Below are 20,717 nucleotides of genomic sequence, written 5' to 3'. Positions count from 1 at the left end.
AATATGTGTTATTATTTTGAATTTGATATGTGTGACAATATATTAGTTATATATTGTATGATGATTATGTTATTAAGATGAAGATATTTAAGTTGTTTTATATTGTAAGTTGTATGAATAGTATTGGTAACAAGTTGAAGTTGTATGTTATTTACACTTTGTGTCGCTCTCGTGTAGAAAGAATGTGCAAAGTAGATATAAAATTACATATTAGAAAACATGACAGATTAAATTCATTAGACTAATGAAGATAAGTTGTATATATAGTCTAAACTCTTTAGACAAAATAAACCAGACTGAACCTGTCATTTTATACAAATAAGAGACTACAAAGCATATAAATGACACAAAAGATTTTGAGTAACAATCAAGAGAGTAAAACAAGATTAACTTTTGATTGTGACTAGGTCATTATATAGCAGTTTATATGATAATAAGAATTATTTATAAACTTTTGTATGTAAATTGTATATATATACAAATTATTCTTTTTATATTTTTTTACCTTATACATACGTCGTTATGCATGATAACCTTATATTAGTTATATGTTATTTTACTTTCTTCATTGCATAATAGTCATTTTATGATAAGAAAAATAATCAATCAAATCTTTATAATAGGTATCCGTGAATATAAATATTATATTAATTATACAATTATCTAAAAAATAATTAAACAATCAGATAAGAATTATAACAAATAAATATATTAAATTTAATTATTTACTAAAAAAACAATCATCTGATATAAATATAACATAATTAACAGGTAAGTTGAACTCTATGTATTTTTTAAAATAAATTTGTTTAAAATAATTATAAACTAATCAAATCAAATATTTAAATTAAACTAAAATATTTTTATTTTACAATTTTTACATAAATAAAAATAAAAAATTACATATTTTATATTAAAGTATAAAATATATAATATATATTCCGTATAAAATGTAATATTCGGTCTGGTTATATATATTCTGTATAAAAATTTCCACACTCATAATAGAAAATATTATAAAATAAAATAATAATAAAAAAAAAAAGTAAGTGCCTTTAAAATTTGAATGAAGGTATTTCAGAAATAAAAAATAAAAAATTAAGCAAGGTGACAATGGGACCTACATCTACTCCTGTGCTACCGACACCTACACGTAATCGGTTTGGGTTGGTGTGTGACAGGCAATATTCGGTTATAGAAGTTCTTTCGCAATCTCACCAACCCCTTAATTTGGGCGTCAAATCTAACGGCGATACCGCAAGTTCCGGTGGCCGGTCACACGGGGGGCATTGATTAGTATAAATAGGGAGACAGAGTCCTTGGCCTTCCCCACAGCGTTTGGAGTTTGGTTGTTTCAAGGTCTGGTCAGCCTCTAGCGAGTCACATTCTTTGCTTCAAACCCATTCGTTCTCACTCGCTTCAGGTTCTTCTTCTTCACCCTTCTCCTTCTCTCTTTTCTTTCGTAAACCTTCTTTTCCTTTCCATTATTTGTTCATCTTCCATTCATTACTGTCCAAATAAGCTGCTTCCTCTTTTGACCTAACTACACCGTTACGGTTACAGATCTGAATTTTATTTGCACTCTCTGATATGCGTCTACTGTTGTCGTTTGAGTATATGAAATACTATTTTCTACTGATTTACTTTTTTATTATTTATTTCCTGAGTTTTGTTCTTTTGTGGTATTAGATCTGATGTTTTCGCAATAATAATCCACTAATTCGTTGCAGCTGTTTTTCTCTCTTTAGATCTTGTTTTGGTGCTTGATGTGATGCTAGTTATTTTATTTGCTTGTTCAACTCGGTTGCACAATGTTCATTTACAAGTGATTCCAATTAGGACTTTTTTATTTCCAAATTTTGAAATGAACTATTTTATTTTTTTGGAGATATATGGTGTGCTTTCGTGTTTCTAGAAATCCTACACTCTGTCCAACTTGGTGGCCGTGGAATCCGGATATATACTTTGTTATCGTTTTGTATTTAATTGTTTTATTAGACCAAAGCTTTTTAAAAAAGTAAATCAAGATAAACTATATTTTAAGCAATCTTGGCATAAACTTTCGAGATCTTCTTTCAATTTGTTGTGGGGATGGCGCTTTAATTTATTCCTTTTGCAATATGATCTGGAATTTCAGCTGCTATTGATGAGCACCAAGTGAATATCTTTACTAACTTTTTTAGTCATTAGGGTCGACCTGGTGATGGAAGTTTCTGTCCTATACTTGAATTCTCACGTATTCATTGCAATTATTTTTGATAAAAAAGAAAAAAGTGAAGTTCTTTTGGTTTTTAAGCATTTGTGCTTTCTAATGATACTATTACTAAATATTGTGGTTTTTGCTGTTTTGTGTAGATTGAGAAATGGCAGCAGAAACCTTTCTATTTACATCTGAGTCTGTGAACGAGGGTCACCCTGACAAGCTATGCGACCAGATCTCCGATGCAGTGCTCGATGCATGCCTTGAACAGGATCCTGACAGCAAGGTTGCCTGTGAGACATGCACCAAGACCAACATGGTCATGGTCTTTGGTGAGATCACAACCAAGGCCAATGTAGACTATGAGAAGATTGTCCGTGACACATGCCGCAGCATTGGATTCATCTCCGATGATGTTGGTCTCGATGCTGACAAATGCAAGGTCTTGGTCAACATTGAGCAGCAGAGCCCTGATATCGCCCAGGGTGTGCACGGTCACTTCACCAAGCGCCCAGAGGAAGTTGGTGCTGGTGACCAGGGTCACATGTTTGGCTATGCCACTGATGAAACCCCTGAGTACATGCCTCTAAGCCATGTCCTTGCAACCAAACTCGGCGCTCGCCTCACCGAGGTAAGGAAGGATGGTACCTGTGCTTGGTTGAGGCCTGATGGCAAGACTCAAGTAACTGTTGAGTACTACAATGAAAATGGTGCCATGGTTCCAGTTCGTGTCCACACTGTTCTCATATCCACCCAGCATGATGAGACTGTGAGCAATGACCAGATTGCTGCTGACCTTAAAGAGCATGTTATCAAGCCTGTCATTCCTGAGAAGTACCTGGATGAGAAGACCATCTTCCACCTTAACCCTTCTGGTCGTTTTGTCATTGGTGGCCCCCACGGTGATGCTGGTCTCACTGGAAGAAAGATCATCATTGATACCTATGGAGGCTGGGGTGCCCATGGTGGAGGTGCCTTTTCTGGCAAGGACCCTACTAAGGTTGACAGAAGTGGTGCCTATATTGTAAGACAGGCTGCAAAGAGTGTTGTGGCTAATGGCCTTGCCAGAAGGTGCATTGTTCAAGTTTCTTATGCCATTGGTGTCCCTGAGCCCTTGTCAGTGTTTGTTGACACTTATGGAACTGGGAAGATTCCTGACAAGGAGATTCTTCAGATTGTGAAGGAGAATTTTGACTTCAGACCTGGAATGATCACCATTAACTTGGACCTCAAGAGGGGTGGCCATAGGTTCCTCAAGACCGCTGCCTATGGACACTTTGGAAGGGATGACCCAGACTTCACCTGGGAAGTTGTGAAGCCACTCAAGGGAGACAAGTCTCAGGCCTAAGAGTTGTGAAATTAACCCCTCCATTCAATGAATGTCTTACTGGGTGTGGATGAATAATTTGTGTGTCTCATTGCTACTACTCCCTCCATTCATAGGTCTAATACCATCTCATCACCATCATACCTAAGCTGCTCGATATTTTTTTTTACTTACAATTTATTTTTTGTTAATGCAATGTTACCGAGTTGATGCGAATGAAAATTGTTTTGAACACCATTACTATTTTAATTAAACTTCCATTTTAAAAATTTCATTACATATTTTAAGTTTTAATTTTAGTTATCATTATTACTGTTATATAGAGATATCTTTCGACTGAGTTAGAAACTACCCTTAATTACCTTAAGTTATGTTACTCTTTGGATATTGACTTGTTACGTTAGTTTACTCTGTTTAATGTTTGCTTACCTCGAGTTGTTTATGATTATATAAAATAAAACGATTTTCATTTCTTTTTTGGTACATTTTGGTTATTCTATTTAAAAACTGGAGAAGTTACGTGCTTAATGCTATGCTGCGATTGAAAGAAAGAAAAACAATTGCTTTACATTTGCGCAATTTTTTACATTAAAACTTTATAGGAATTGTTTCTTATGCTAGCGGCGCAGTCGTATTTGATTTTTAATTTCCGTAGCATAAAAAGAAGCACAAACAAAAGTTATGTGAAAAACAATTTTGAGTTTAGTTCGAGTTTTTTTTTCATTGTTGACCTTTTCTTTATCATTTAGTTATATAGTTGGTCGGACACTTTATGTATTTTATAATGGATCGCTTATTTTCTTAGTTATAAATCATCAATTTTTTTAATTATAATATTCATACAAAATATTATTATTCACAAAGCTAACATAGTCTATTTGATTTGTTAACATTTGAATTTTAAATAATTTAGTTAAAGAATACAAGAGTTATTATTAATGTTAGTCATTATTGATAGTTATAAATCATCTATCTTATCGATAATAAATCACCTATCTTACTTTACTTTGAGTCTTTGACCTGGTCAGTTTTAATATATAAAGAATTTTATCTTAGTTTACCTGAAGAATTTTATCTTAGTTTACCTGAGCTGTTCAATTTTAACATATAAGGATTTTTTAGAAATTACTTTTGAATATTATTTTTAAATAATTATTAAAAAATATGAATTTAATTATATAATAAGTATTAAAAAATATGAATTTAATATATAATAATTATTAATTGACTAATAATGCTGAGTGTTTTTTTTTTATATCAGTATATTTCAATTAAATTCAACAGAATAAAGTGAAGCAAAAATATGAATATTTTTATTTATTCTCTTGGTAGATAAAAAAATTGGCATTTATTCACTAGCGCTACATGCTTCAAAAATTGGCATTTATTCACAGAACTTTAACTATGCTTGGACATATTCCATTTCATCAATAATTCTTGCGTATTTGTGAATAAGCTATGCAACTAGAAAACACGCGTATAATGTGAGTGACGGATATAATACCACGTGGAAATTAAAATATGACATATTTTAAAATTATAATACACAATATGTTATGATAGGAGTTTGGTTCTCTCCATGTCTATTTCCATAATTTTCAATGTATAAATGACATTAAATATTAATCATAAAAAAAGTAATTAGTATTTAATATCATTTATACACTCAACATTATAAAAATGGATAAAGTTTCAATAACATAAATCTTATTTTTCTTAAAATGTGTATCATCTTTATTTTATTTTATTTTTTAAATTTAAAAAATGAAAGAAATGGACATGAAAAGATATGGAAAGGATCCAAATTCTTAAATTAGACTGCTTTGTTTGAACCGTCAACGACTAAAATGAAGGATTGTGATAAATTTTTGAGGGACTAAATGAAAGCAGGAATTTTTTTAAAAAAAAAACTTTTAAAGATCAGGATTCCTCTGAAAAAAATGATAATGATGAAAAATGCACTTTGTTTGCAAATATTAGTAGGTTTTTTTTTTTCCTGAAATCATGAGTCATTTTAATTTTGAAAAGAAAGAAACAATAACGTTTTAAACTGATGGATTCCTTAAACTAAATTACTTGCTAAGTAAGTATATTTAACACAAAGTTAAACTAAGTAATTTAATTCAATTGTGGAAGCTAAACACAATTTAAAAACATTAAAATAAATAATTAAAGTGAGATGACTCCTTTCAAGTTTTAAGAATAAGTTAATTTTGCCCTCTATCATAAAGATCCTCCCTATTTCTTTTTTTTTTTGTTTTTTTTTATTTTCATAGTTTTTTTAAGTGTATAAATGTATAAATGATATTAAATATTAATTATTATTTTATGATTAACATTTAATGTGATTTATACCTCCAAAATTATTAAAATTGATAAATAAATAAAAATAGCGAGAAAGAAATTGAGGATCCAAACTCTGAATCCATATACATAGGGGGAAAAAATATAAAGAATGACTTTTATTTGAAGACAATAAATTTTCATCAAAAGGGTTGCCAAAAGAACCTTTGTTTCGTATAAAGGATGGCTTTGTTTACGTCATAAGTCATCATTGATTTATTTATGACTTATGAGGGTGGGACTAATATACTGCCCATTAATTAATATTATACATCATTTGACCAACCAGTCATTATTTATGGGTTATGGAAATTATTTGAAAAAATAACAAAGAAAAGGAAAGACATCATGGGTCTTGTACTCTTATTCCATTTTAATTAACTTTTTAATTCATTGTCGAATAATATAAAGAGTTCTTTTTTTTTTTTTCGTGGATTACGTGTAACAACTCGCCACACATCATCCGAATATATATATATATATATATATATATAAAAGTATAAAACAATTAAAAATAATAATTATAATATATATACACATCCATTTATTATGAAATAAAATTTTCAAGTCCATGCTCAAACAATTACAGCAAAACTTCATACTATTATTAACAATAGTATCAAGTTATTTGTCAATTTGAAAATTAATATATAAAGAATTTTATCTTATATAAAATATTAAAAATGAATTAAAATTAATGACTATTCATGTATTATGTTGGTCTGTTTAAATGTTTTCAAATGTTAATATATATTTTTTTCAATAAAAATCAAATTCAGTATCAACGAAATCTACAATACTAACAATCATGTTTAAATACAAGAAACGATGTATTTAAAATATATATAAAAAAATCCCACAAATATAAGTTAGAATTGGAAAACATAAAAATAATTTTTTATTATATATTTTTTGCTTTATCTTATATAAAATTATCATAAAATATAAAAACATGTCTAAATAAAATATTTGCATTCAAAATGAATAACTTATGCATGTAAATAACTTATGCCATAACGTTTTTTTTGGAAATTATTTATGCCGTAAAGTTTATGCTGTTTTTAGTAATATCAATCATATAATGTGATTATTATTTAAAATAAATAACATGAGTAAAAAGTTAGTTATTATTCGAATGTCTCATTATTACTATATATTAATTTGCCATTGAATTAAAAGTCTCTACTTCAAATAAATAATTTTTTAAAAATATTTTTGAAAAATAATTACTAGTAGTATTTTTTTTTTTTTTATTTCGATGAAGTTTTGATTGCAAGTGGACCAGAACCAATAAAAAGAGGCAAAGAGGATATAAAAATTATGTTCAATTAATAAATATCTCGTATCTTATTCAAAATTCCAAACATCGATAAATGGTAAATGAAAACAACATATTAAAACTATAAATAAGAAAATAAAATAATTCTTTAATTTTGACAATCCATTAAAAAAAATTAATATAAGAAGCCATAAGACATGCATCTCAAAATAAGACACGATACGTGACTATATATAAAAGTGATAATAAGTATAAAGACTGTTTCATATTTATAAAAAATTTATAAAAAAAAATCAAATTCAGAATATAAGTGAATTAAAGTATAATAATAATAATAATACATTATTGTCGATAAATCTCGAAATTCCCTTATATAAAAGTAAGTGATAAAAACATTTGTTTATATTGTGTCAAAAAAAAATATTTTTCGTCAAATTACATTGACGATTAACTTATCTTATTTGTATTAAAGCAAACAATTTTGTCATAAATTTTTTGTGCAATATATTTTTTATAAAAATTTACTTACATATAATAATTTCTTTTCATAATATTATTTTATTTATGAGATTTCTTAGAAAAAAATTTATAACAAACTGAAACTGTAATGACATAATAGAATATTAATTATATTATTTATTTATTATCAACAGATTTAAATAAACATAAACAATATGTTAAATTTTATTTCACAAAATTTTCGTAAGAAAAACTTCACCTACAGAAAATTGTAACATAAATTCATTTTTTTTATGCAATATAAATAAAAAAAATTACATTAATTTTATTTCACAAAATTCACTAAAGAATATTTCATGCATAAAAAATTATAATAAAAATTGACTTACAATATTTAATTATAGAAAATTGAATTTGTAACGACATAAATAATATTTAAAAAAAAGCATAATAAAACAACAATTTATTAATTATGGACAAATCTAATGTAAATATAAATGATAAAAAAAGAATAAAAAACTTTTGAAGTGTTATTTCTTTCCTAACAACTTTTAAAGCATTATTTCTCCCAAGATTTCTATATAAAAAAAATTATAGGAGTTTTTTCTTATAATTAATCTCTTTTTTTTAAATCTTTAATTATAAGAAAATGAAATTGTAACAATATAATAAAATAATAAAACAATATCTATATAATTATTAATTATGAGTAATTTTAAAATAAATAAAAAATAAATAAACAAAATTAAAAAGTAACAACTTCTGCAATATTATTTTCTTTCAAATAAATAATTTTTGAATTATTATTTAAAAACATTAAATATTGGAAATTGAAACAACAATGATATACTAAGACATTAATTATATTAATTTTTAATTGCAAAATTTTTAAAATAAGTATAAATACAAAATTATAATAAAATTTATTTCACAAAATTCACGTAAACAAAATTTCACCTATAGGACATCGTAACGAATATTCACGTAAACAAATTAATATGTAAATATTCTTCCAAAATAATTTAAACTATATTAATTATTTTTTTACAAAAAAATAATAATTATAAAGGCTAAATACCTAATTTTGTTCCTCATAATAATTAAAAATTTCAATTTGGTCTCACTTTATTTTTTATTTTAATTTAGTTCCCAATAATTTAAAAACACATCAATGTGGGACTTTCATCCAAATTCTACAAACGGTGTTAAATGTGGACCTACGCATCTACGTGACATCCACGTCGTCCACATTTAATACCGTTTGTAGAATTTGGATGAAAGTCTCACATTGATGTGTTTTTAAATTATTGAGAACTAAATTAAAAAAAAATAAAGTGGAACCAAATTAATTTTTTTTATTATTATGAGGGACCAAATTAAGCATTTAGTCAATTATAAATAGTGTTACAATGAGCATTAACATAAAAAATAAATATTTACATTTTTTGTTCTAATTATAAAAAAAGTGTCCATTTTTAGGTATATTAATTATTAATTTCTTTTCATACCACCAATAAGTGAATGTATTTATTGATGCATTAACAAATAAATCATCAAACTAGTATCAGTAATATTTATGAACTACATAATGATAAAAAAGTTATACAAATTAAAAAGGAAATTAAAATTAAAAATAATTAAAATTGTGAAATAACAAAATGAAGGTTTTTTAATTTAACTAATAATACATGTATAATAATTTATACAATAATTAATATAAGTATTTAAATTTGAGTAATAATACATGTATAATAATTCATATAATAAATAATATTTCTCTTCATCATTAATAAATGTAATAAATAATGTAATTGAAAGATAGAAAACTGATATATAATTTTATTTTACGCATATGGTTTCCCTTTAAATTTAGAGACTAGCTTTAAACATATTATTATCTTTATAATTTTATTTATTTTCTTTTATAGTCTTGTATTTTAAAATATATTTTTAATTATTATTTAATTATATATATATATATATATATTCGCTCTTTAGTCTCTCTTATTTTTTATGTGATTTTATTTTTTTAAATATCTTTATATATATATATATTAAGTTAAAAGACGATTTTAGATATCTTATTTTTTATAAATTTTAATAATAATAAATATTATTTTTTTGATAAAAAAAATATTTTCAAAAAAGTTATTGTTTCAAATTTTGTAAAATAAAGTAACGACTGTAAGATGAAACAAATAAAATGAAATATACAATTGTTTATCATATTCTTAACATCCAATATTTATTATAATTGATGCGTTTAAATTTTTAAATAAATATTTTATATTTTAACATATTAAAAATAGTTGTTTTAAAACTTATATTCTATTAAAGGTGTATAAAAATATGAAAAACATAAAAATAAAACAAAGATTCTAAATTTTATGAAAAATTACTGCAATTTAAAAATAACATAAAGTAATTTTCATATGTCATCCCAATACAAATGTTAATATAAAATAAATCATAAGCACTAAATTGAAAAAAAAAATATAAAGACTTACAAAATATATTTTAAAATACCATGAATAAAAAAATAGTATAAAATTAATAAAGAATGTAAACGAAACTATAAAGAAAAAACATTTAAAATAAAGTTTTCTTACATTATTGCGTTTGTGTTTGTGGGATGTAATGTGACATGATTAGTTGGATTAAGATTTTTGTATATACGTAATAAATGCATTAGATTCTTTACGCTCACCTAATAATAATCATTTCAATTCCAATATTAGTCAAAAACTTGGACTGCTTTATCGTACGCCCTCGTCGCCGCTTATCCTGCGCATATTTCGCCGGTTTCTAGGCTGAGATCTTCAACTATCTCCTCGCCGCTCTCACTCTCTTAGCTACACTATTTCTATTCGATTCCAGGTACTCCTTCATCTATCATACACTCTTCAATGCCTCTAACCTTTTTTATTTTTTTTAATTTCACTGTTTTACTTTTATTTTTGAGATTTTTTTTTTAATGAATGAGCATTTTTTTTCTTCCAAAATCTGTGATGGACATGTAATAGTTGCTTTTGTTTTAGACTGATCCGTAACTGTGGGCTTCGATGTCAGTTGCTGTTTTACTCTGATTGACGGAAAACTCATTTGTTCCGATTTATTTGCCAATTGAAAGTTTGTGCGTGTGTGTGGCGGAAACACTGATGCCGGTGTTGTAAAGTTTTCATGCACAGATTGTATGGATGGAATGGAGGTTCAATTACTGGTTCAAGATAAAAACTATGGTGAATAAGTAAAAGTAATCAATGTAATTGGACAAACTAAAACCCACAAATACGTTATTTATTTCTTTTGAATTGTTCAATGTTGCGATTGTTGCCATGATCTATCTTCTTTTTGGCAACGAAAATCTAAATGGAAGTTGTATTTTATATTCAAGCTTGATAGGTTAGCTATTAACCAGTGTGAACTGATGGAGTTGTGAATTATTATCAGCGGAAAGAATCATGAGTTGTTTCAGCTGTTGTGAAGAAGATGACTTCCAGAAGACTGCTGAAAGCGGAGGACAACATCTGATCAAAAACACAACAGGTAATTGAGTTCATATTAGCTTGAGAAGTGCCCCCGGGATGATATACAGTAGTCAGAACTCACAATACAACCCCAGAGCAATCATGCATCTTTAAATGGCATTTTCATTTGAATTGGATTGAAACATTAGTAGGGGATTTAGTTGTGTAGATGTTGTTGTTGGAGATCCCATAATGACTAAAGATAAGATCATAATAATGTATATAAGTGATGAACCCTCACCTTACAAACTAATTCTGTAAGGTTAAGTTAGACTATAATCCACTTTCTTAAGAGCTGTCTTATGATACTTCATTCTGTTAATTTGTTTGATGTTGTATTACCGAAATTGAATTTGTTGTAATTAATGGGATAAATTGTACCATGCAGGAAGTGATGGAAACGGTCGTGCCTCTGAAACTGCAAAGCAGGGTACTCAAACTGTTAAAATTCAGCCCATTGAAGTTCCTGAATTATCGGTGGATGAACTCAAAGAAATTACAGATAGTTTTGGAGAAAGTTCTTTGATTGGAGAGGGATCCTATGGAAGAGTATATTATGGTGTTCTGAGGAGTGGGCAGGCTGCGGCAATCAAGAAATTAGATGCCAGTAAACAGCCTGATGAGGAATTTTTGGCCCAGGTTGGTGTCGACCTAGGCTTACTGTCTCATCATTGAGGTTGTTCTGATTGAATTGTCAATAATTCACTTGGCTTTTTAATTTTCAGGTTTCAATGGTTTCAAGGCTGAAGAATGAAAATTTTGTTCAATTGCTTGGTTATTGCATTGATGGAAACTCCCGTGTTCTTGCTTATGAGTTTGCATCCAATGGGTCTCTTCATGATATTTTACATGGTATGTGGTATTGCTTCAGGAAACTATTGACACCTATGAACATTTGTCAAATTATTTTCCTGTATTAGAGGAATTGTGGATGTTTTGGATTTTGATGTTAGTTTTACTTTTTTGTGCCATGACAAGCAATGGTACTGCTAAAAGGATATATTTATTGTATTCCTTTTTTTCATCATACATTGTTTTGTTCTTATCATTGTCATTTATATGCAGGCAGAAAAGGCGTTAAAGGAGCACAGCCTGGTCCTGTTCTAACATGGACACAAAGAGTTAAAATTGCTGTAGGGGCTGCTAAAGGGCTTGAGTACTTGCATGAGAAAGCTGATCCCCACATTATCCACAGGGACATCAAGTCAAGCAATGTACTAATCTTTGATGATGATGTGGCTAAAATCGCAGATTTTGATTTGTCAAATCAGGCTCCTGACATGGCGGCACGTCTCCATTCCACCCGTGTCCTTGGAACCTTTGGTTATCATGCACCAGAGTAAGATGTGCATATCAGATTTTCAAGAGATATTGTATGACATGCTTTATTTTAGCCCTATTGGTTAACTTATCATAGACTTCTTGGTTTTGAGCATAATAGGTGAAGATTTATTAAAAAAGTAGTTGGAACTTTTCCTTTTCTTTATTAATTTTAACAAATGATCAATTTGGAAAAATAAAACTATTCTTATATATTTTGTATTTTAGTTAGTGTCCTGGCAAGTACCTTGACTACAATCCATTGATCTGTCTAATCTCATGAATGCAGGTATGCAATGACTGGTCAATTGAATGCTAAGAGTGATGTATACAGCTTTGGCGTTGTCCTTCTGGAACTTTTGACTGGAAGGAAGCCTGTAGATCATACACTACCACGTGGGCAGCAGAGCCTGGTTACTTGGGTAAATGCAAATCTCATCATTGCAATATAATTTCCTGTTGTCAGTAACGGAGAAAATTTAAAATGTAGGCCAGCTAGCTGATCGCAGTAAGTCGTGTTTCAGGCTACACCAAGACTCAGTGAGGATAAAGTCAGACAGTGTGTAGATGGAAGACTCGGAGGAGAATACCCGCCCAAAGCTGTTGCTAAGGTATTCACTGTGTTTTAGTATACTCCCTCCTCTCCGGTCCATTTTATAATAATACCCAAATAAAAGGTGTTGGTTGGTCCTTTTTATAAGAACCAATCTTTAATTTGTCTTGGATTAATTATTTTTTCACAAAAAATACTCTTAATTAAATCGCTTAATTCAATAAGCAGTTGGTAAAGTAAAAATCTTACTAATGTTAAAGTTAATTTTGAAAAAAGAATTAGTACAAATTTAATGGTATCAACTAAATTAACCAACTTTTTGAATCCTGATGAATTAGGTGATTGAGTCTAATAAAATAGTCTGGAGAGTTTTTTTTAATTTTTTTTTTATTTCTTGTTTTGGTTACCATGCCATTTGCCATTTTACCTTGATGAGGTGTTGTGTGGGGACTTTGAAATATAAGCCTGTGAATCAACAAAACAAACTGATCAAAAGTAGCCTACAATAGATACCTGCATAATTCTTATATCTTGTGTACTGTCCAGTCAGTAAATGCTTTGCATGAAGCCAAAACTTGAATCTAAAACTTTGTTATATTATTCCTTTTGGAAAAATTTTATTGGATAAATTTGTTAGTTGAAATGAACTAAGACCAATATTAACAGCAAAATACTTTCTTAATTACAGATGGCCGCTGTTGCTGCTCTGTGCGTGCAATATGAAGCTGATTTCAGACCTAACATGAGCATTGTAGTGAAAGCTCTTCAACCTTTGTTGAACGCAAGACATGGACCTGCTGGTGAAACTTCAAACTAATCTGTGTCTATATTTCTGTCTATCTGTATCAATGAGTATGTGCTCAAGTGTGCACGCGAGATATAAGAAAGTGACTGCTTCAGATGGAAATTTGCTTGAACATGTTTATATATCTCATTGTTTACCCTGCATTCATTTTGTTCATAATCCATGTGTTCTGAGATTTACTAGCTTCTTTTATTTTTCTTTATTGGTATTTGTTTCCTCTATTTTCCTTCTCTCTACGTTCCATCAGCCGGGAGTACTTGTTTGCTCCATCTTATATGATTTTTTATTTTTTGAGAAAAAAAAACAGACAAAAAGTATTTTAACAACATACTTTTTATTTGATTAAAATTTATTAGACATCATGAAAGTTTGTGGGTTTGACTTCTCATTTAATAAGTCCACTCATGATTTTGTAATTTTTAATTAATTTTAATTAAAAATAAAGTGTACAAAATGAAAAGATTGGGTTAGATAATCTGTAATAAACACTCTTCAAAACAGAAAAGAGAGTAAACAACATATAGTATGTCATTGGATGTTGGAAACGAAGTCAGAATAACCAAGGCTCAATCTTGCATAATGATTTTTTTTTTATTTCATCGAAATATTGGATGCAAAATTTCTATTTATCAAGAAGAGGCTGAGCATTTCTTTTGTCCATCTATTGTTTTGAAAATGAGAATTTATGTTCTCGACAAAAAGTATACATGGTTTGATTTTATGTCAAATTCTAAATTTATTATACGGATTGATTTTCAAAATTGAACTACTTCTTTCTTGTTTTTGTTAATAAAAAGATGCAAAAAAAAAAAAAGAAGTTTCAGGCAAAACACAAGATCAAGTCAATTTGAGAAATAAATAGAATAAAAGTAACGTAATTCCAATTTGAAATGAAGAAGCCTGTTTGGTTCACGTTTGAAACGTGATTTCACGTTTAACGTGAAGCTATACATTGTAGCTTCCACGTTAAACATGATTTTTCACGTTTCAAACGTGAAACCAAACACGCACGAATATAACAAACCTTTTAGTAATTTCGAGAATGAGAAAAAATTGTCCATCAAAACACTCAAGAATGAAATAAGAAAAACTAATGAACTTGTTTTAAAATCAAAATCGATTCTTTTATGGGTAGGAGGTAAGATTCCATCTTGACTTGTAACAACTCTTACTCTGTCGGAGCAACCACATGGGGGCGAATGCTTTGATCATCTTGAACTCCAACATATCATAACTGGCAATAAAACTGGATAGGCTTGTCATATTGAATCATAAATGCCAACATCTTTAATGTAGAATGAATATGAAAAAATAACTTGTTTTGGCGACAAATTTAAGCACAGAAAACTACATGTGCCCGTGGAAGAATATATAAGGGATTTCCTTTAGTCACTTCACCCAAAAACTCTGATGCAAGACCAGGCTCAGGGATTAGTTTTATCTTGAATTAGCCATATTTTCTGCAAGTACATATGAGAAAGAAAAAATTAAATAAACTTCTCTATGCTAAAATTAGCTATGTCTAAGTTAATTTGTAGAAATTTCTTTTATTAATTTATCTAAAAACTTATTTTTAACTTATGTAGAAACTAGTTTTAATTTATGAAAAAAAAATTTCTAGAAGTATTTCTAAAAATGTTTATCCAAACAAAACTTTTTGAAAAATTAAGGAATTGAGGGGAAGGGTAGTTATGAATTTTTATTTTTTATTTATAATTTAAACGCAAATTTTAAAATAAAAACATTTTGACCAAAATAGAGTTGAACTGATTTATAACTCAATTTTGAATTAGTTTTAATAAGTTGTGTAAAAAAAATTATAATATCAATTAATTAAAAAAATCACCTCTATATTAATTATTATAAAGTTAATAATTTTTAATTATATGAAAATCCATAATTAAATGGCTACATTTATTATTTTACATTGTTAGTACATTTTATTTTTTAAAGCACAACATAAAGCAGTTTTGCTTTGTGATTTTTATCCATTACATCTTACTAAATTTACATTAACGGTTTAACTTCTTTTTTTTCCTTTTCCTTTTTCATTTTTCATTTTTCTTCTCATTTTCCAAATTTTCCCTTGTCCACTCTTCCCTCTCACGGTCTCACCTTCCAATGTCTTAGATGTTAGATAAATGGCGGATGTACAAGTAGATACGGGCCACGTGACTAGCAAAGTCATCGCGGTAAGAGTCTTAGGTCCCAAATTTTTAGAGTTGTAGCCTACCACGGGTTGGTCATTTGGTGGGCCAACCTAACCTGACTTATTTATCAGTGAGTTCAAAAAAATCAAATTCGGCCCGGCTCACCACGGGTTGGTGGGTTAAACGGGTTGACTTACCTTTAAAAAAAATTAATTTTTTTCATTTTTTTTTCTTAATATACAACTAAAGCCCAAAAATTTAAACTTATTTTAAAAATATGAGATTCTTAATTAAGACATCCATAAATAAATCATTTATCTCAAACATTAAATGATAATTTTAAATACAATCAAATCAAATCTAAATAATCTCAAATAGATAAATATAATCCAAAATCATCTTAAACTTCAAATATAATCCAAAATCATCTTAAACTTCAAATACAATTCAAAATCATAAAAATTACAAATCACAATCCAACATTAAATCATTATTGTCTCATGTTGGACTGCACCATGGCCCAATAATTATTATATTTTTTCAAAAAAAATTTAATCACGGGTTGGTGGGCCAGTCCGGCTCACCACGAGTTCAACCCGGGTAAGCCGGGTTGTTAGTGAGCCGGGTTCAAATCTGACTCATATTAAAATTTTCAAATTTTTTCAACCCAACCCAGCTCGAACCCGTGGTGAGCCGGGTTGGCTCACCGGGTCAAGTCCATTTTGACAGCTCTACAAATTTTAGAATCTTTAATATCCCTAATCATGTAAAAAGTTTTTAAAAAAAAATTAAAAAATTTATTCTCTTGTAAATTAATGTTGGTTAAATATGAGGGGTAAATGAATGTCATGAAATATATCTTGATATCCCAAAATTAATAATTAATTGTACTATTTTTTAATTAATATTATACCTTATTTTTATATAGTGTTACTATTTTAAAAACCATGTTTGAAATAGTAAGAAAAAAATAATGGGTATTATTTTTTTTTATATATCTTACATATTTAATAATTTTTTATCTTAAATTCCATTGATCTTCTCATTTTTTTTCCCTTTTAAACATTTTTGTATTCTTTGAAAACTTAAAATGAATTGTTAAAGTGGATAATTGATCTTAAATTGTTGATCTGAATAATATCAACATATAATTCTTATCATTTCGAGGTTCTATCATTTCATCATTTTCTCTTTTTTATTTTGTAATGCTTGTTTTTATTTTTTGGTTTACTTGTTTATTTTATTTTATTATATTTCATTAAGTTGTAGTAGTATAAAATGTCAAATAGAAAGTATGAATTTGATTTTAAAAATTTGAGAAAAAAAATAGAAAAGTAGAAAAGTTAAATCAATTCAATTTTAACGGGCGTTCTTGATAAATTTCTTACTGTCAATAACATAGATATAACAAGAAGTTCAAATTTAGAAAAAGTGAGAGGAAAATCACTAGTAAATGATATTGAAAATATTAATAGTCTTGATCAAGTGCAAGTAAATAAAAATATAAATAAAGATAATTTATTAGAAGTAAATATTTAGCATAACACATCAAGTCAATTTCCTAAAAATATTTTTGATAAACGACAATGAAAAAATATTTATGAAAAATTTAGAGAATTAAAGATAGAAAAGGGTCCAATTAGACATGATAATTTTCAATTTCCAAAAGATAAAAATAATAGACATTTTTATTCATTTTTTATCAAAGAATATTGCCAAGTGGAGAAAAGTATGATAGAAAATGGCTAATTTATTCTAGAGATTTAGATAAAGTATGTTGTTTTTGTTGTAAGTTATTTTGTTCGAGTGGTATTAGTCAACTAGTAAATGAAGGAACTATAGATTGGAAAAATCTTGACTCCAAGCTCAAAAGTCATGAAACAAGTCTTGAGCATATCACTAATATGAATAAATGGATTGAATTAGAAAAGAGATTGAGGAAAACAAATACAATAGATAAAAAAATAACAAGAACAAATTAATAAAGAAAAGGAATTATTGTTATAGTCAAGCATTTTTCTAAAAATAATCTTGCTTTTCGTGGAACAAATGAAAAAATATATGAAAAAAAATATTGGTAACGTTTTGAGTTTGATTAAAATGCTTGCGAAATTTGATCCGATTATACAAGAACATGTCAGGCACACAAAGAATGATGAAATTTAGGCTCATTACTTGAGTAATACTATACAAAACGAACTTATATAATTGTTTGCCTTTCAAATAATAAAAAAACTAAAGACACAAAATATTTTTCTATTATTCTTAATTGTACTCTTGATGCAAGTCATTAGGAACAAATGACTCTTATTATTAGATGCATAGACATTATGAATTCTCCAATAAAAACAAATGAATACTTTTTATAATTTTTAAAAGTTGACCATACATGAGGGATTTTTTTTTTAATGAACTTATTAATGTCTTGAAAAAATATGAACTTGATATTGATGATCCAAGGGGACAATCTTATGACAATGGATCTAACATGAGGGATAAAAATCAAGGAGTGCAAAAGATAGTATTATATATAAATCTAAGGGCATTTTATACATAATGTAGATGCCATAATTTGAATATAGTTTTATGTGACATGGCGAATTCATTTAATAGAGTTTTTTTTTTTTCAGTTGTACTACATATTTATTTTTTATTTGCTTCATGTACCAAATGATGGAAAATTTTGCAATATATTATATGCAAATGTTCTATTAAATCTTTATCTCACATTTATGGGAAAGTAAAATTAAAAATGTTAAAACAATAAAGTTTCAAGCGTCAAAGTAAGAGATACTTTAATTCAATTATCAAAATATTATGAAAATTAAAAAATGAAGTCACGTATAGCAACTTATGAAATTGAAAATTTTGAATTTTTATTATAAATGAATATTTGGTATGACATTTAAAATATTTAAATATTATATAAATGAATTTTTATTTGAATTCGAAATATTTAAAATTTTAAGTAAAAATGAGTTAAAAAAATATTTTATTAATCTTGACTTTTTTTAAGAATTGGTGCACATTCTAATATTGATGGTCTTGATTTACTTTTAAAATTAAAAGTATTACGAGAAATTTTAGAAAAAGAAATTAATACTCCAATAAATTATTATAAGGAGTTTTTTAAAATTAAAATTATTTAAATCTTATTTAAGATTAATAATATTATAGATTAAATGGATTAACCATCTTATCTATTGAGAGTGAAATATTAAAATTATTTAATTATAAAATATTAATAAATAATTTTTCTATTCAAAAAACTAAAAAATTAATAACTAATAAATTTATCTACAAATTTTATCTTAGATCTAGATAGTAGATACTTTAATATATTTTTTTTTATTTCACTGGAAATGCATTTCAAACACTGAGTAATTACTCAAAACGTCCAACACTCATTTATCTTTTTAGGGCGAAGTAAATATAAATTTTTCTGTTAGTATTTTTTTATATTTTTTTTGAGCCCGAAAGCTTTAACTGTATTGGAACACCTCTCCGAAATTTCACTGCACAAAAAAAACAATCACTACAAATTTTACTCAATTATCTCAAATTAACATTTATTTTGTCAACACATATTAATTTTTAATTATCAACTTTAAAATACTGCAAAAGTCATATTTATGACAAAAAAAAAAGAACTTGTTTATCTTTCTCTTTTTATTTATGTTTCTAAGCATTTATAAAAAATAAAATAAAATTATACCATACTATTTTAAACATTTAAAACACTCATTTCAATCGTAGGTGCACATAGTGTGAAAACAATATTATCTCAATGATACATTTGAATAAATGAGTGAATTCCATTTTAAAGATAAAATGATATAATAATTATTAATTAAAAATAAATTTTGATATTATAATTAAATTTAAATTTATTACATATGAATTTGATTTTAATTATCAACATACTTAATAGTTGATTTTTTAATTAATGATTATGTGTACACTTTCTCAATTTAGAAGGACATTGTCATGATGATATCAATATAGATAATTATTACAAAATTAACACTTTTACCAATATATTTATTAGTACCAATATAAAATTAAATTATGATATTTATTTATAAGAGTAAGTAAACAAAATATTATATATTTTTAATTATTTAATTATTAGAGTTCAAGTATAAAATGAATTTCATATCGGTTAGTGTTAAACATATTAAAATGTATATAAGTGAGAAAAACTCACTTATCTAATGTCTTAAGATTTTAATTTATGTTGTAATATCAAGTTCACTTATATAATTTATCTATTACTCATTATATGAAGTGTTTTTTGGTGTATGAGCTCTCCAAAAGTCTCTTTAGAGGTGTGGATGATGTGTGGTATCATCCCTTGTTGAAAGTCTCTTTAACTGTGTAGAGGACATGTGTCGTTAAGGTTAATGTGTATTGAGCAAAATATAAGTGAGAAAAACCTACCTACCCAATCACTCATTATGTGGAGTACTCTCCAATGTAAAAACTCTCCAACACAATGGTATCATCTCTTATACTGAAAGTTCTTTTAGAAGTGTAGAGAACGTGTGTTGTTAGGGATGTAACTGGGTACGGGTAACCTGCGAATCCGAATTAACCCAAACCAACTTAATGAGTTCGGATTAGGTCCAATCCAACCCGATCAAAACCTGGTACTATACTGGTCGGATAACGGACTTTGTGTATTAAACTCGTTACCAACCCGATTCAATTCGGTCATATATAATAATAACAACAACAACAACAAAAACAACAAC

The 20,717-nt window shown here is 27.4% G+C and overlaps 2 protein-coding genes across 5 annotated transcripts; both read left to right on the top strand.

The window, feature by feature from the left end:
* Positions 1–1,264: 1,264 nt before the first annotated feature.
* Positions 1,265–3,801, top strand: LOC109796585 (S-adenosylmethionine synthase). The gene is made up of 2 exons (XM_020356259.3): positions 1,265–1,423; positions 2,356–3,801. Exon 2 carries the CDS (start codon positions 2,364–2,366, stop codon positions 3,546–3,548), a length of 1,185 nt encoding a protein of 394 aa, XP_020211848.1. The 5' UTR covers positions 1,265–1,423; positions 2,356–2,363; the 3' UTR covers positions 3,549–3,801.
* Positions 3,802–10,311: 6,510 nt separating this feature from the next.
* LOC109796615 (pto-interacting protein 1) lies at positions 10,312–13,999 on the top strand. 4 transcript variants are annotated; one of them, XM_020356318.3, is made up of 9 exons: positions 10,314–10,485; positions 10,647–10,870; positions 11,059–11,154; positions 11,524–11,774; positions 11,861–11,987; positions 12,201–12,474; positions 12,745–12,877; positions 12,980–13,066; positions 13,697–13,999. In XM_020356318.3, exons 3-9 carry the CDS (start codon positions 11,070–11,072, stop codon positions 13,823–13,825), a joined length of 1,086 nt encoding a protein of 361 aa, XP_020211907.1. In that variant the 5' UTR covers positions 10,314–10,485; positions 10,647–10,870; positions 11,059–11,069; the 3' UTR covers positions 13,826–13,999. The 4 variants fall into 4 exon arrangements, with proteins under 4 accessions (XP_082933861.1, XP_020211907.1, XP_020211906.1 ...); XM_020356317.3 differs by lacking the exon at positions 10,647–10,870 and having other exon boundaries at positions 11,003–11,154; XM_020356316.3 differs by lacking the exon at positions 10,647–10,870 and having other exon boundaries at positions 10,315–10,485.
* The last annotated feature ends 6,718 nt before the right edge of the window (positions 14,000–20,717 follow it).

This window comes from Cajanus cajan, chromosome 6 (genome assembly GCF_000230855.2).
Source record: "Cajanus cajan strain Asha chromosome 6, NIPB_CcT2T_4, whole genome shotgun sequence".
Lineage (NCBI taxonomy): Eukaryota > Viridiplantae > Streptophyta > Magnoliopsida > Fabales > Fabaceae > Cajanus > Cajanus cajan.
This window is presented reverse-complemented; position numbering and strand designations above follow the sequence as displayed.

What these genes read in the sequence shown, in the direction of transcription:
- LOC109796585 (XM_020356259.3), top strand. Translation starts at nt 2,364, where the DNA reads ATGGCAGCAGAAACCTTTCTATTTACATCTGAGTCTGTGAACGAGGGT.
- LOC109796615 (XM_020356317.3), top strand. Translation starts at nt 11,070, where the DNA reads ATGAGTTGTTTCAGCTGTTGTGAAGAAGATGACTTCCAGAAGACTGCT. An exon ending in TCTGATCAAAAACACAACAG is followed by an intron (nt 11,155 to 11,523) that starts GTAATTGAGTTC and finishes TGTACCATGCAG; the next exon opens with GAAGTGATGGAAACGGTCGT. An exon ending in TCTTCATGATATTTTACATG is followed by an intron (nt 11,988 to 12,200) that starts GTATGTGGTATT and finishes ATTTATATGCAG; the next exon opens with GCAGAAAAGGCGTTAAAGGA.